Raw genomic sequence first — 13,590 nt, 5'->3', positions numbered from 1 at the left:
CCCAGTGTTTAGTACTTGTCTCTGTTCCCTTTCAAGTACAACTACGGTAGTATTGACTTTAATCAAGATCCAAAACACATTAATAGATTACCTTAAAGAGCACACAAGTTCTCAGAGCTAAAATTCAATGGAGGTACTTCTTGATGCTAAGCACACAAGTTTCAAGAACAAAAGATACAGAAAAATAAAAATAAATGAAAACAGAACCTGGAAAGTTTAGGCAGAATCAGAGGAGCTGCAAAAAGAATGAATAAACCAGCGTCTTACAGCCAACTCCTTCCACAGATATAGGGACATATTTAACAGGAAGGGCTAAATTATATAGATAATTATGACACTGACATAATGGGAAATCCAAAAATGTGTTTCTTTTTCATGCTCAAGGAAGGCAAGATATAGAGAAAAAAATGTAGGCACAGAAAGTACAAAAGATGACAGCAGAGATTTCCTTCGTAACAAATGATCCAAAAATATGAAGCAGTGTCATATTCAGTGTGATTTTCCTACAAACTTCTGGAAAATGATAATAAGGTATATAGCAAAGGGAGGATCTGAGACATAAGTTAATGTCTCCCTAAAGGCTTATGTGTGCTGTCCGACAAGAAACACATTAACAGTAACAAAAGCAGCTAATGCCACCAAACAGTAATGTTTGAAAGACTCTAAACAAATAAGAGAAATAAAGTACACTACCAGGTTTTGAGTCCAGCATACAAAGGATTACGAATTATGTCCTGCTTATATTTCACAATTAAGTGTACTCAGAGATAACAATAAAACCCCACCATCAAACAACAGATGCTTCTTAAATAATAAAAATGTAAATAGAATTTTAGATATACTGTGAAAAAATAATTGACCAAACACTAAAATTCTCAGCAATGCTTACAATCACTTCTGAAGTATGGCAATTTATTGAGAAGCAAAGTTAATCCTAAAATATTATACTATAAAACAAGCAAACAACATGGCACCAAACTCTTTTAACATAAATCTTAAACCAAAGGAGCAAAATCTTAAGAGAACTTACCAAAAAATCACCCCCCCAGCTTAAATTCAAGGACATCACAATTGAAACACAGGATCCTTTACAACCCTTTAAAAATTAATAAGCAGGCATTCCACCAAATCAAACAATTAGAGTCTGATTAATTTTTTCTCCCAACCATTAAGGCTTAAGATAAGCAGAACACCTGAGATACTAGGAATTTGAAAAATATATTCTGATGCTTTGCTAGTCAGCCCTTGTAATTCATCCCTAACTTTCAGGAAAATATCATATTCCACGTAATCTCAATCAGACACATTCCCCCTTACATTCAAACATAATACTTGATTTATGTATTGTTTAGAAGAAATATAATGCACTGTATTCATATTAGGTTACATTAACTTTTTTTTTCCAGTTCTCACTCTTACATTCTTTTTTCTTTCCAACCTTCTTTTCAGTCCTGTGTGAGGAAAAAAAAACTCCACTCCCCACCCCCCAAATACCAAAAAGTAACTGACATATCCGTGGTCAATCTCCAGCTTACGTTTAAGAGCTTGATAGCATCTTTCTTTTTTTTTTTTTTTTAACATTTTTTAATTGAGTTATAGTCATTTTACAATGTTGTGTCAAATTCCAGTGTAGAGCACAATTTTTCAGTTATACATGAACATACATATATCCATTGTCACATTTTTTTCACTGTGAGCTACCGTAAGATCTTGTATACATCTCCCTGTGCTATACGGTATAATCTTATTGATCTATTCTACATAGATAGCATCTTTCTTAAATGTTCCTACAGCAAATGTTTTTAAGCTACTGGTTTTCCCTGTAATACCTCACCTTTCCCTAAATTATGACAGCTCTGTAATATAAGCAGAACATGTATTGTTACATTCATTTTAAATACAAGGAAACTGGGGTAAATTCAAAGAGGTGAAGAAGTTTTCCCAAAGTGAAATTCAGAGAATGGCAGGCCTAGCATCCAAGACCCCTGACTCTGGTCCAATGCTATTTCTTCTGTAATACACACATCTTCTACCAAAAGGAAACTACGTTTCTCAAGACACACAGATCTCATACTTCAAAATTAAGAATGCTTACAACCTTCTGATGAAGTTCTAAATAAAAAGTTATCTTTTCTGTGTAAGGTACATCAATCAAGAGATACAACCAATAAAGGTCTCTTGTGAAAATATCCATTAAAAAAACCTAGTGAAGCAGTAAAGCCAAGAGAGAGCCTAGTCAATGGTAACTTGATGGTAACTGAACTATGTGCCAGTTCAAGATGCCAATTTTCAGATTCCCAAACCACAGTATTATATTCAACTTTCTATGACCATTTAGTCAATGCAAAAATGGAAGTGAAAGATTTTAAAGGCTCTCTTCTTTCTTCTCCTACACTGATGGTTTTAAGTGTAATCTCCAGAGCAGCAGCAGAAACAGCAGAATTACTGGAAATTTGTTGGAAATGGAAATGTCCCAGGCCTACTGTATCATAAATTCTGGGGGTAAGACCCACCAATGTGTGTTTTAACAAGCGCTCCTGATAATTCTCATGCACATTAAAGTTTGAGAACCACTGCCTTAGACATCAATGCTTTGAAACACTGCATCTCTGTTTCTCTGTTACGCACGTAAGCTCCTTATAACCTGTCATTTTAAGAACATCTTCTCCATACCACACTAATTTTATTGCTAAAATGTACTTTAAATGACAAACTTCATTTTTGCCTGTCTAGTGTTCCATGAGTTTTGGCTTGTGCAGAACTAGCACAAAGTTTAAACACAAACTGCTCTAATTTAATAGACTTAACTATCACACTTCACCGACTCTGTATCTTTTAAAATTTTTGTTTAAAAAAATCCCTTGCCTTTCTTAGGCTTGATCTCCAGAATATATAAGCAGCTCATACAACTTAATAAGAAACAACCAAACAACCCAATCCAAAAATGGGCAAAAGACCTAAACAAGCAATTCTCCAAGGAAGACATACAAATGATCAATAGGCACATGAAAAAATGCTCAGTATCAGTAATTATCAGAGAAATGCAGATCAAAACTACAATGAGGTATCATCTCACACCAGTCAGAATGGCCACTATTCAAAAATCCACAAATGACAAATGCTGGAGAGGCTGTGGAGAAAGGGGAACCCTCCTACACTGCTGGTGGATATGCTGTTTGGTGCAGTCACTGTGGAAAATAGTATGGAGATTCCTCAAAAGACTAGGAATAGACTTACTGTATGATCCAGGAATCCCACTCCTGGGCATATATCCAGAAGGAGCCCTACTTCAGGATGACACCTGTACCCCAATGTTCATAGCAGCACTATTTACAATAGCCAAGACATGGAGACAACCTAAATGTCCATCAACAGATGACTGGATAAAGAAGATGTGGTATATTTATACAATGGAATACTACTCAGCCATAAAAACCGATAACATAATGCCATTTGCAGCAACATGGATGCTCCTGGAGAATGTCATTCTAAGTGAAGTAAGCCAGAAAGAGAAAGAAAAATACCATATGAGATCGCTCATATGTGGAATCTAAAAACAAACAAACAAACAAAGCATAAATACAAAACAGAAATAGACTCACAGACATAGAATACAAACTTGTGGTTGCCAAGGGGGCGGAGGGTGGGAAGGGATAGACGGGATTTCAAAATTGTAGAATAGATAAACAAGATTATACTGTATAGCACAGGGAAATATACACAAGATCTTACGGTAGCTCATAGAGAAAAAAATGTGACAATGAATATATATATATATGTTCATGTATAACTGAAAAATTGTGCTCTACACTGGGATTTGACACAACACTGTAAAATGATTATAAATCAGTTAAAAAAAATCCCTTGCCTTTCTTGTATGTTAGTAATATATTTTCTAATCAGTAATGAGCCTTATGATTTAGTATTTTATTTTTTTGTACAATAATGCTTTATGGAGAATTGTATTGCTACTAGTTTTCATATCTTATATTTTCTATAAACAAAAATTCAAAATACTTCAGGGTACAAGTTTTCTTTTTATTTTTATATATATATATATATATATATATATATATATATATATATATATACACACACACATATATGTGTGTATATATATATATTCCTGTTACACATCTGAATCATTTAGTACTTATTGTTTTGCCCAGTTTCTACAGATTGCGCCGGTGAAGCTAATGTGCCAGCAGGTACATGTCTGGCATTCCTTTGTCTTTCTTCTGTTGTCTGGTAACAAAATGAAAGTGGAAATGCTAGGAATTGTTAAAAAGAAAGTCAGTGCATTCTTTGTCTCACTCTGCACAGATGCACTGAACTCATTTCTCAAAAAAGAAAGAAGATAGTCAAAAGGAAGTAAGGGTCACAATATATACAACAAATGTTTAAGGAATCAGGATGTTTGAACTCCAAGGTCAGATGACTTGCTCCACAGAATTCTGGATGATGTGGTAAGAAAGGAAAACACTGACGGCTAGATGGTAATCTAGGACACACAGCACAGACAAGTCTGCAGCTGCATTAAACAAAGATGCGCCTGCTTGTCTGAAGTTAGAATTTGGCAATTAGTAATCTATTTAACACCTTTCACAAATTAATGATGAAATGGAAGAATTCAGTACCTACATTGTAATAAAAGTGTCTAGGGGATAAACATCATAATTTAAAAGTGTTCATATTTAGAACATAAAGTTACAACAGAGAGAGAAAAAAACACAATGTTTTCTTTTTTAGGCAAAAACAGAAAATGAGAAAAAGACACCCATAAAGTTAGAACTAAAATGTTTGAATTACAGAGATATCCACATTTTAGCCAGACAATAATAAGGTTTTCAAACAGACAGCCAGCCTAGTAGGTAATAAGAACAGTATGCACCAGGATTTACTTCAACGGATTGAGACTAGGCTGGAGGCAAACCCAAAGGCAGCCTACTTTTTTTTTTTAAGTGCCAAATGAGAATGACAAAATTGGAAGAAGTCAATAGGAAGGATGAAAAGAAACTAGACACCTTTATAAAAACTGTCTAATTTAACACAGTTTGTCCTTGCACTAGAATGTAAAGAATAAATAAATAGATTCTTAAAACTGTATTAGAGAGAAGAAAACCTACGGGAGAAATGATCAAGATCAAAACTCTAGTCCTTAACAATTGAAAGCAATCATGGCTCACAAGCCCATGTATGAAGGGGATTCAAGCTGTGATTTAATATTTATATGACAAACATCACTGCTGAAACATTTCCCAGGATCAATAAAACCTACAGCTTCTCTAAACAGCTCTTTGGAGTTTTCTATTCATAAGATACTGTCATTAATCTATTTCCTATGACCAGCGTGGTAGGTAGGTAGTTACCTGGAAGGGGAAAGCAAAGCAGTTTAGATGGAGCAACTGTAAGGAATCTGTGCTAATTTTCACAATTGGATAAAGAAAACTTTCCAGCCAGCCAAATACCAAAAAAAACTCACAAACCAAAGCTTTATAGTTTATGCCAGTGTAATATCAATTCATATACCCCAAACGATAACCTTACAAATTACTGTGTAAGAGAACAATTCAACTCTAGATGAAGATAGGGTCAATGACTTTTGCAACCAAAATATGATATCCCTGTGTTTGATTCTAAATTAGAGCTCCTTAGAATATTAGTTATTAGGAGCTCTAGGGGGCAATGGGGTGACAGAAATGACAATATTTTACTTTCATCAAACATTTGCAACTAATACAGAGTGGCTCTGTTAATGGAACTGGACCAATGTATTTGATTTTTTTTTTTTTTTACATCGAAGATGATTTAGAATAGGAAGCAACCAGAAAACTTTCAAAATATTTTGGGGAAGAACACAGAGTCCTTTTACTCTTGCTAGGATAAAGAAACAAACAAGTGAAAAAAGAGTGGGAGGAAAAAACAGGTCTGCCACCACCTGCTCTCACTGAGAGTTTTTTTTTCCCCATATTCGCTCCACAATTTTCTTCAAAAAATCCTGTCCACCTATTCATCCCTCAGGGAATAATTAAACATAATATTAAAAGAAAAACCAACCAAACTAAACCATTCCATACAAACATGAAGGAAAAATTAATTTATGATTTAGATGTTTGTGAAGGTTTATGAAGGAAGAGCAGACAGGATAAGATCTTTAAGGATAGAAGGGTAAGCTTTCTGAGATACATTTTCCCAAACGAGGGTGTAATTACAAGAAAGTAAGATAAGAATCGAATCAGTCTTCAATGAAAACAAAGAGGGATACCCATGATTCATGGCAACAATAAGTTCCCCATCCCCAAATAACCCATCATCAAGCCAGACTTGTTTAAAGAAGATTATAGGTACAGCTCTCATGTTAATTTTTTAAGATAATATTTTTAGATAAATTTTCGACTGGAAAGAAATGAGTATGAGAATTCTTCTTTTATTGAAATAAAATGATTCTGGTTTCAAATCCTTTTTAATATTCTCCTTTTCCAGTTCTCATCCCAATCCAGAAACCCCTCCATCTAGAGTTCACGTTTTCTTCCTTCTCTATTTTAGTAAAAACATACCACATTGATTGTAGGAATCTTACTAGATTTCCATTTGTTTTGCCTCAGCTCCTACATTAATCCAAACAATAAGGGCCTTTACAACATTCATAAATAACCTGCTGCTGCTGGCACCTAGGAGCCGGTGCAGCACTGTTAAGCAACAACAAATTTCATAGTTCAAGAGGCACAGTTAAGGAAAAAGGTTGCTCAGGAAATCACTCTTATTTAGCACAAAGATCCTTAAAAATTGCATGAAATCAGTCAAGTAACTATAGAAACCAATTTCTTCAGCTCCATATCACACGTCTCACACCTCAATTGTCTTTATTATCGTCTGCTGTCAGATCCTTAATCAGAAATGTGAACAGGCTTGATGATTTATTCAGCAGGGAAAAGAGTCTGTAGGTCAAGTGAAAAATTTCACACACACACCCATACACACACCACATCTTCAACCTCAGGTACTTTCATTTCCTTCTGTTCTCAGCAGCTCTGGGGGCAACTCCAGTGAGATCCAATATTAAGGCTCAATTAAAATAAGCTCCAATTAGTGGAGCTTTTTTCTCTGGGGCTAGAAAAGTCAGGAAATGGATATTGGGAAATGTAAAAAGTCAGCTACTGAGAGGAGGCTGCAGACATAAATGAACTTATTTGTTGATTTCTACAGTTGCTATGCAGAGGCCTCTGGGAGTAAAAGCTTAACCAGTCTAAGCTATAAACTAAAACCCCTGCAGCTAAACATGAACTGTGTGAAACAAGGGCTCCATTCCAGAACAGAAAACTGCTGGGCCCAGAAAATTAAAAGCCAGAGGCGTTTTCCATTTAAAACTAAATCCCAGTACCACCTCCCAGCCAAAGAATTATAAGCAGTATCAGATTTACAAAACGAACAATTACCCTGGAAAAATGTAGCCTATTGTACAGTCCCAGATGCTAAATCTCAGAAGTTTCTTTCTTTCTTTTTTTTTAATCCCACATTATATTTCTCCAAGTACGCTGCTGTAGTTTACAAAGAGCCATTTCTAGACAGGCCTAAGCCTTGAAAATAAATTTTAAAAAGAGAGCACATAACTCATTGACCTCATTTGAAGTACTGCCCTTGCCTTCAGCAGTTCCTGTCCTTCCCCAAGGCTTCGGCAAATGGTATGCAACAGCAAAATAAACCCTGACCTAATTGCCAGGAGAGAGCTGCCAACCTTCCCCCAAACACAAAGACAAGCATGGTAACTTGAAAGTCCTACCTCTTTGGCTTTCTGCTTTAATCTCAGCTGTTCTGGATCTTCTTTATTGGAACGACTCTATCAAAGGAAAAGAAAATTTTAATAGAAATTACTGGCATCTAAACACCATAGTTGCCGTTAAATATTTAATAAATGACAATTTTCTCTTGTGATTGAAAACCTTAGCTCCAGGGGAAAATGCCTCAATCCAGTCTGGTGCACTCCCTCCCTTCCTCCCCCTCCCTCGCATCATCTGGGCCGGCTGCTGCAGTTCTAGCCCGGAGGAAGCTTATACAGAAGTGATGCTAACAATGTCAGTCAGGTCCAGTTGAGGCATGACGTTGTTGCTGGAATGCTAAAAACTAAAACACGAACGGTAAGGATGAAGGAAAAGAAAAGGAGGATAACTCTTGGCTCAAATAAATGAAATCAACACAGGCTAACCTTCAGGTGAAGCCATTTTGGTAAAACATATGGTACTTCAAGGACTATTAAAATCAAGAACCCGGTGAATTTTGAACCAAACCTCTCATCAAAAGTGTAATTAAAAAGAAATTAAGTAGGAAATACGTCCCAGTGTTTTCATTAGAGTATCTTACCACCTTCAGGTCCTCTATCGTACTTAACAGAATACTGTGCCCAGGTGAATGTTCAATAAACGTTTATTGGATGTTGCTTTCCATACTGATGCAGTTTAACATTCCAAAAATGAACTATCTTACAGGACTGCCATAAGAGAGCTACCTTCTACATGTAATGCTACGATGGAACAAAGGGTCAGGGAGGAACTTTATGTCTAACACCACGGGCACTTGTCCCCTTAAAAATACGCTGTGGATGGGTGTAGCCTTTTTCTCATCCTAACAAAGTTACCTAACTCCTTATAAACTTGAACCTTTGTTCTATAAAATGCAACATAAGCTAACTAAAGACAGCTAACAAAATAAAGGCTAAAAGGATTTTTTTTTACTGTACTTTATCAGTACTTTCATTAAAGAAAATATAAGAAATTGTTTAGCTTTAAAAGAGTGCCTTCTAATTTTAAACACCTTAATTTAATATGTACATAAGATTCCACCCAACGCTAATCATTGTTTTCTTCATTTTGTCCCCAACCTACTAAAAAAACTTCACTTACGCCCAAACTAAGAAAACTCCTTTGTTATTCTACCTATATTAGGAGAGAATGAATATGTATATATATGTATTTATATAAAATGTGTGTATATGAATACGTGTGTATGTAATTTTTTTTGCCACAGTACAAAAATGGGCACATGTAGGCATCAAGTCTTTGTCAGGCAATCAATATTTATTGAATATCCACAGCGTATATTCTACGCTGTGTGCGACTGTTCTAGTTCTTGGAGACAGGAAATGAAATAACAAGATAAAGTCCCTGCTTTCCAGTAACTTACATTTTAAGAAGAGAAAAATAGTAATACAATTTTATAAAAATTAAACAGAGTTATACAATGTAAAACATGTATGATGGGGGAGAATAAAAAACGGTTACCGATAGTGCTAAGTGCTATAATGGAAGTAAACAGGATAATGTGATGGAGAGGAAGAGAGAGGAGGGAGGTAGCCAGAATGGGAGGGAAGACATCCACGAGGAGTGGCAGCTGAGAAGAGGTCTGAATGACAAGAAGGAGGTGGCCATACAAAGATCTGGGGGGAGAGCACCCTCAGCAGAAGGCACAGTCACTGCCAAAGCCTCAAAATTGGAACACAGTTGGCGTACCCGAGGCAAGATAGAAGCCTGGTGTGGTTGGAGAAAATCTGAGACTGCGTGCCACCTTGTAGGCCATGATACAGAGCTGGGGTTTGACTCTAGTTATAAGAAAAAGTCACTGGCGGGTTGGGAGCACAGGAGTGAGATGTCACTGACATGACACTTTGGAAAGATCACTTGGCTGCCATGTAGAGGATGCACTGTAGGGGTCCAAGACTGGAGGCACAGGCATACAGAGCAATCCGGAAACTGTTCTAAAACAACTGTTGTGAATACAAGACGGGGAAAAAGATGAAGGCCACTTGGACTAGCAACACAGCAGAGAAGATGATGACATGTAATTAGATCAAAATATATTTTGGGGGTAAAGCCAACCAGATTTATTGATGGGTTGGATACAGGGTATGAAGAAAAGAGAGGAATCAAGAACGACTCTCAGGATTGTGGCCTAAGCAATTGAAAGAATGAAAATTCCAACCTTCTGAGAAGGTAAAGACCAGAGCAGACTTAGGGAAGGGAACTCAGTGTTCAGTTTTAAATGCCTCATTAGTAGTCTAGGATAGAAACTTGGCACACACAAAGAAAGGTCACTGTGACTGAAGCAGAGTGAGTGAAGAAGGGAGTGACATGAGGAAGCTCAGAGAGAGAGGTGGGTGTCTTTTAAAGTGTGGTAAGAAGTTTGGATTTTAAGTGCAAGGGGAAGCCACTGAAGGCTTTTAAGCAAAAGAGGCACACATGATTTGCTTTGAAAACATTATCCTAACAACAGCATGAAAAATGGATTATAGAAGGAAAAGGAAATTAGAAAACATTATAAAAGTCCAAGTGAAAGACAACTTAGACCAGAGTAGTAACAACAGTGATGAATAGAAGGTGATGGGTACATTCTGGGAACAGAATAGGAAGTGCATTGGATGTAGGGAGACGAGAGGAAAAGGAGTTAAAGAGATCTCCTAGGTTTTCTGGCTTGAACATCTGGGGGAATGATGTCTTTATTGAGTTAGGAAATCCTGTAAGAGTAGAAGTTGTTTTGAGTAGGGAGAAAAATCAGGAGTCCTTCTGGATGTATTAAATTTGAGATGCCTATGGCCAACCAAGAAGAGATTTCAAGCAAGCAATTGTCTCCAGAATTCCATAATGCAGACTGAAATGGAAATATAAACTTAAGAGAGAATGCAGACAGAGAAGAAGCTCTAGGATTGAAACCTGGGACACTCCAAGATTCAGAAGTCTGGTAAAGGAGGAAAAACTAAGAGAGACTCAGAGCAAGTATAATATATTACACCAATAAGAACTAAATAAGTATTTAATAGCTTATGACCTTGTTTACAGCATAGTAACTGGAAATAAAACACCAACAAACCACCTCATTATATTGGCTGTGTGCTTGCTTATAACTCAAGGGCTCAAGAAAGAGCATCTTCCTGTCCCTGCTGCCCCTTCCCAGGGCAAGTGGGGTCACAATGGAGACTGAGACTGCGGGACAGCAAGAAGCTGTACAGTGACAAGGTTGTGGTGCACCTTGGCACATGAAGGTGTACACCAGAGGACAAGACTGCAGGGTGATGAGGGGCGGGGGAGACTCACAAAGGCAAGGGCCAGTGGGCATGGTGGCCAATTCCATAGGCAGTGAAATGAGGGCAGGTTAACAGTGGTAGCTGACAAAAGAATCAGTCAACATGGCTGCTTGGGAGATCAGTTATAAATTGAGAACATAAGTAAATACATCAAGGATAATGAAAGCCAAGTTTCTGACTAAAGAGTAAGTATTTATAAACATGGAAAGGTTAAAGCTAGAAAAAATCCTAAGATTTTGACTGGACTCAGAGGTATTCATATTAACTCAGTTTTATAATGTATGCACACAGAAAAATAGTTATAGATCTGTGTGTGTACATATATACATACCATACATGTATTTCCTAGATCTGCCCACTTGAGAGGGCCTACACGTAACGATACCTTAGCAGTGAGCATACTGTATGCTCTAATCTTGGTTTCTAGATATTATCCTCAAATGAAAACACAAGGTTCCTTGGAGAAATGACTGGTTCTAGGGCTGAAGAAGGATTAGTAAAAGCTGGGCCTGGAATAGCTTACGCCTGGAAGTAAGGACATGCTCGGGGAATAGTAGAAACATGACGAAAGGATGGAAGTGCTAGTCTCCCATTCAGGAGCAATCTGAGCATCAAAATAAATAATGATAGTAATGGGTTACAACCTGTTGTAACAGAAATCAAACAGAAATCCATGAGTCCATATTGAAATAAATGAAATGCATGAATGAATAAATCAGTGAATGAGAGAAATGAAAGCTCTTCCGTACAGTACAGTACTAGTAAACGTAGAAGGGATGATGAGAACAGACTCTCCATTTGGCAACCATGATAGAGGTGGCTGATTCACAGATATTGTGTATCATCTACAGACGCTAAAGTTGCTATGTGGAGGTCTGATGAGGAATGGGATACTGGCATCATCTTACAATACCTCCCTCCTGAAAACTGAACTGATTACAAACGGGAAACGGGAAAATTTAAAATGGAGACAATTTATCAAGGTTGTCTTTTGATATGATCCGCTGAGAATGCAGCATCATTCTATGTATTCCCGCAAGAATGCATGACCTAAGTTGTGAGGAAACATAAGATGAATGAAGGTTGCAAGTCACCTTACAGAAGGCAGGCCTGCACTCTTGAAATCTGTCAAAGACATGAAGGAAAAAGAGTGAGAAAATCTGACTGAGGGAGTGTGAAAGGAGATGACAACTGAATAAACACATATTCCTGAATGGGGAAATGGACCATGAAAGAAAAGAGTGCTAAGACGGCTGGTGAAATCTGCGTGGGGCAGTCTTACACTGTTCCTGTCCTGACTTGGGGGTGATGCAGGGCAATGTCCTTGTTTTCGCAAATACATGCTAGAATGTTAGACTGAGGAGACATCATGTCTGAAGCTTACTTTCAAAAGGTTTTGAGAAAGGCTACTCAGAGACAACAGTTGCATAATTTTGTGAATACGTAAGAAATCTCTGAATTGAAAGAAAAAAGGAACAAAAGAATGAAAGAATAATGATAACGGGAGTGTACACGTGTGTACAGAAAGGGTGGAGATGGAGCAAATGCAGTAAAATGTTAAAAATGGGGAATCCCAATTGAAAAGAAGAGAGTTCTTCGCATAGTTCTGGCAACTTTTCTATACGTATGAAATAACTTTTAAATAAATTAATTTTTTAAAAGTGATTCATATGTGATTAGGAACAAATATTCCAAAAGGGGAAGCTGCCAAGAACACTGGAAATCAAAACTAAAGTGTTTTAACACAAAATATAAAGCTAGTCTCCAAGCCGTAAGACTGCTCACCAAGGGCCAAGGCCTACAAAGAAGTGTGCTGCAACAGAATTTAAACTGGTGGGGCGCGTTCACTCCACCCGCCACTGACAGGCCAGGAAAACGTGTAAAGAAGGAAGAAAGAAAATCAATAATTGCCTTACCTGTTCTCTTAGTGTCACTCTAACCCATCTCTGCTCATCCTCTACTCTAATCCTAATTACTCCTAATTTTACCTTTAACCCTCCTGCCCACTTCCTCTCGCAACTTCAACTGGGCACTTATCAAATCACACTCCTGAAAAGACTCTGAAAATCTTACAAAACGTTTTTACTTGGGGGGTGGTAGATATGATGTTAGGCCCACAGGAATGAGGAGACAAAAGATTATCTCTCATTAAACTCCATTAACTGAAAGCCACTGTACCACATCCTTCGGTGGCTGTGTGAAATTTTATGAGTAATTTAATTACAAAACCAAGACAGTCAACCAATGACAAAGCCAATTCCGGCCTCCTTACCAGGCCATGTTCACTTACCACCCACACAGGATCTTACCTTGGCTGCCTTAAGTAACATTTCTCTTTCTTCTAAATCCTTCCTCTGCTTCTCCAGTTGATCTAGCTTTTCAAGAAATTTGAGCTGTGATCTAGTGTCATTAGACAGGATGTAATTTTCACTTGCCTGGGAAAAAAGAAAGTCTTATGATGATTCTAGGCAACACATTCTACATTAGGTCTTGTTAAACCAGCTAAAGATAGTAATACC

General features: G+C 37.2%; 1 protein-coding gene across 1 annotated transcript in view; it reads right to left on the bottom strand.

Annotated features, from left to right (window-relative positions):
- TAF4B (TATA-box binding protein associated factor 4b) overlaps positions 1-13,590 on the bottom strand; it is an 84,015-nt gene that overhangs the window by 22,286 nt on the left and 48,139 nt on the right. The window contains exons 12-13 of the mRNA XM_006187169.3: positions 13,381-13,506; positions 7,781-7,837 (exon numbers count right to left, since the gene is read on the bottom strand). Coding sequence (XP_006187231.2) covers positions 7,781-7,837; positions 13,381-13,506 — 183 coding nt within the window. The remainder of the gene's footprint in view (positions 1-7,780; positions 7,838-13,380; positions 13,507-13,590) is intronic.

Source organism: Camelus ferus, chromosome 24, assembly GCF_009834535.1.
Source record: "Camelus ferus isolate YT-003-E chromosome 24, BCGSAC_Cfer_1.0, whole genome shotgun sequence".
In the NCBI taxonomy this organism is placed as follows: Eukaryota; Metazoa; Chordata; class Mammalia; order Artiodactyla; family Camelidae; genus Camelus; species Camelus ferus.
This window is presented reverse-complemented; position numbering and strand designations above follow the sequence as displayed.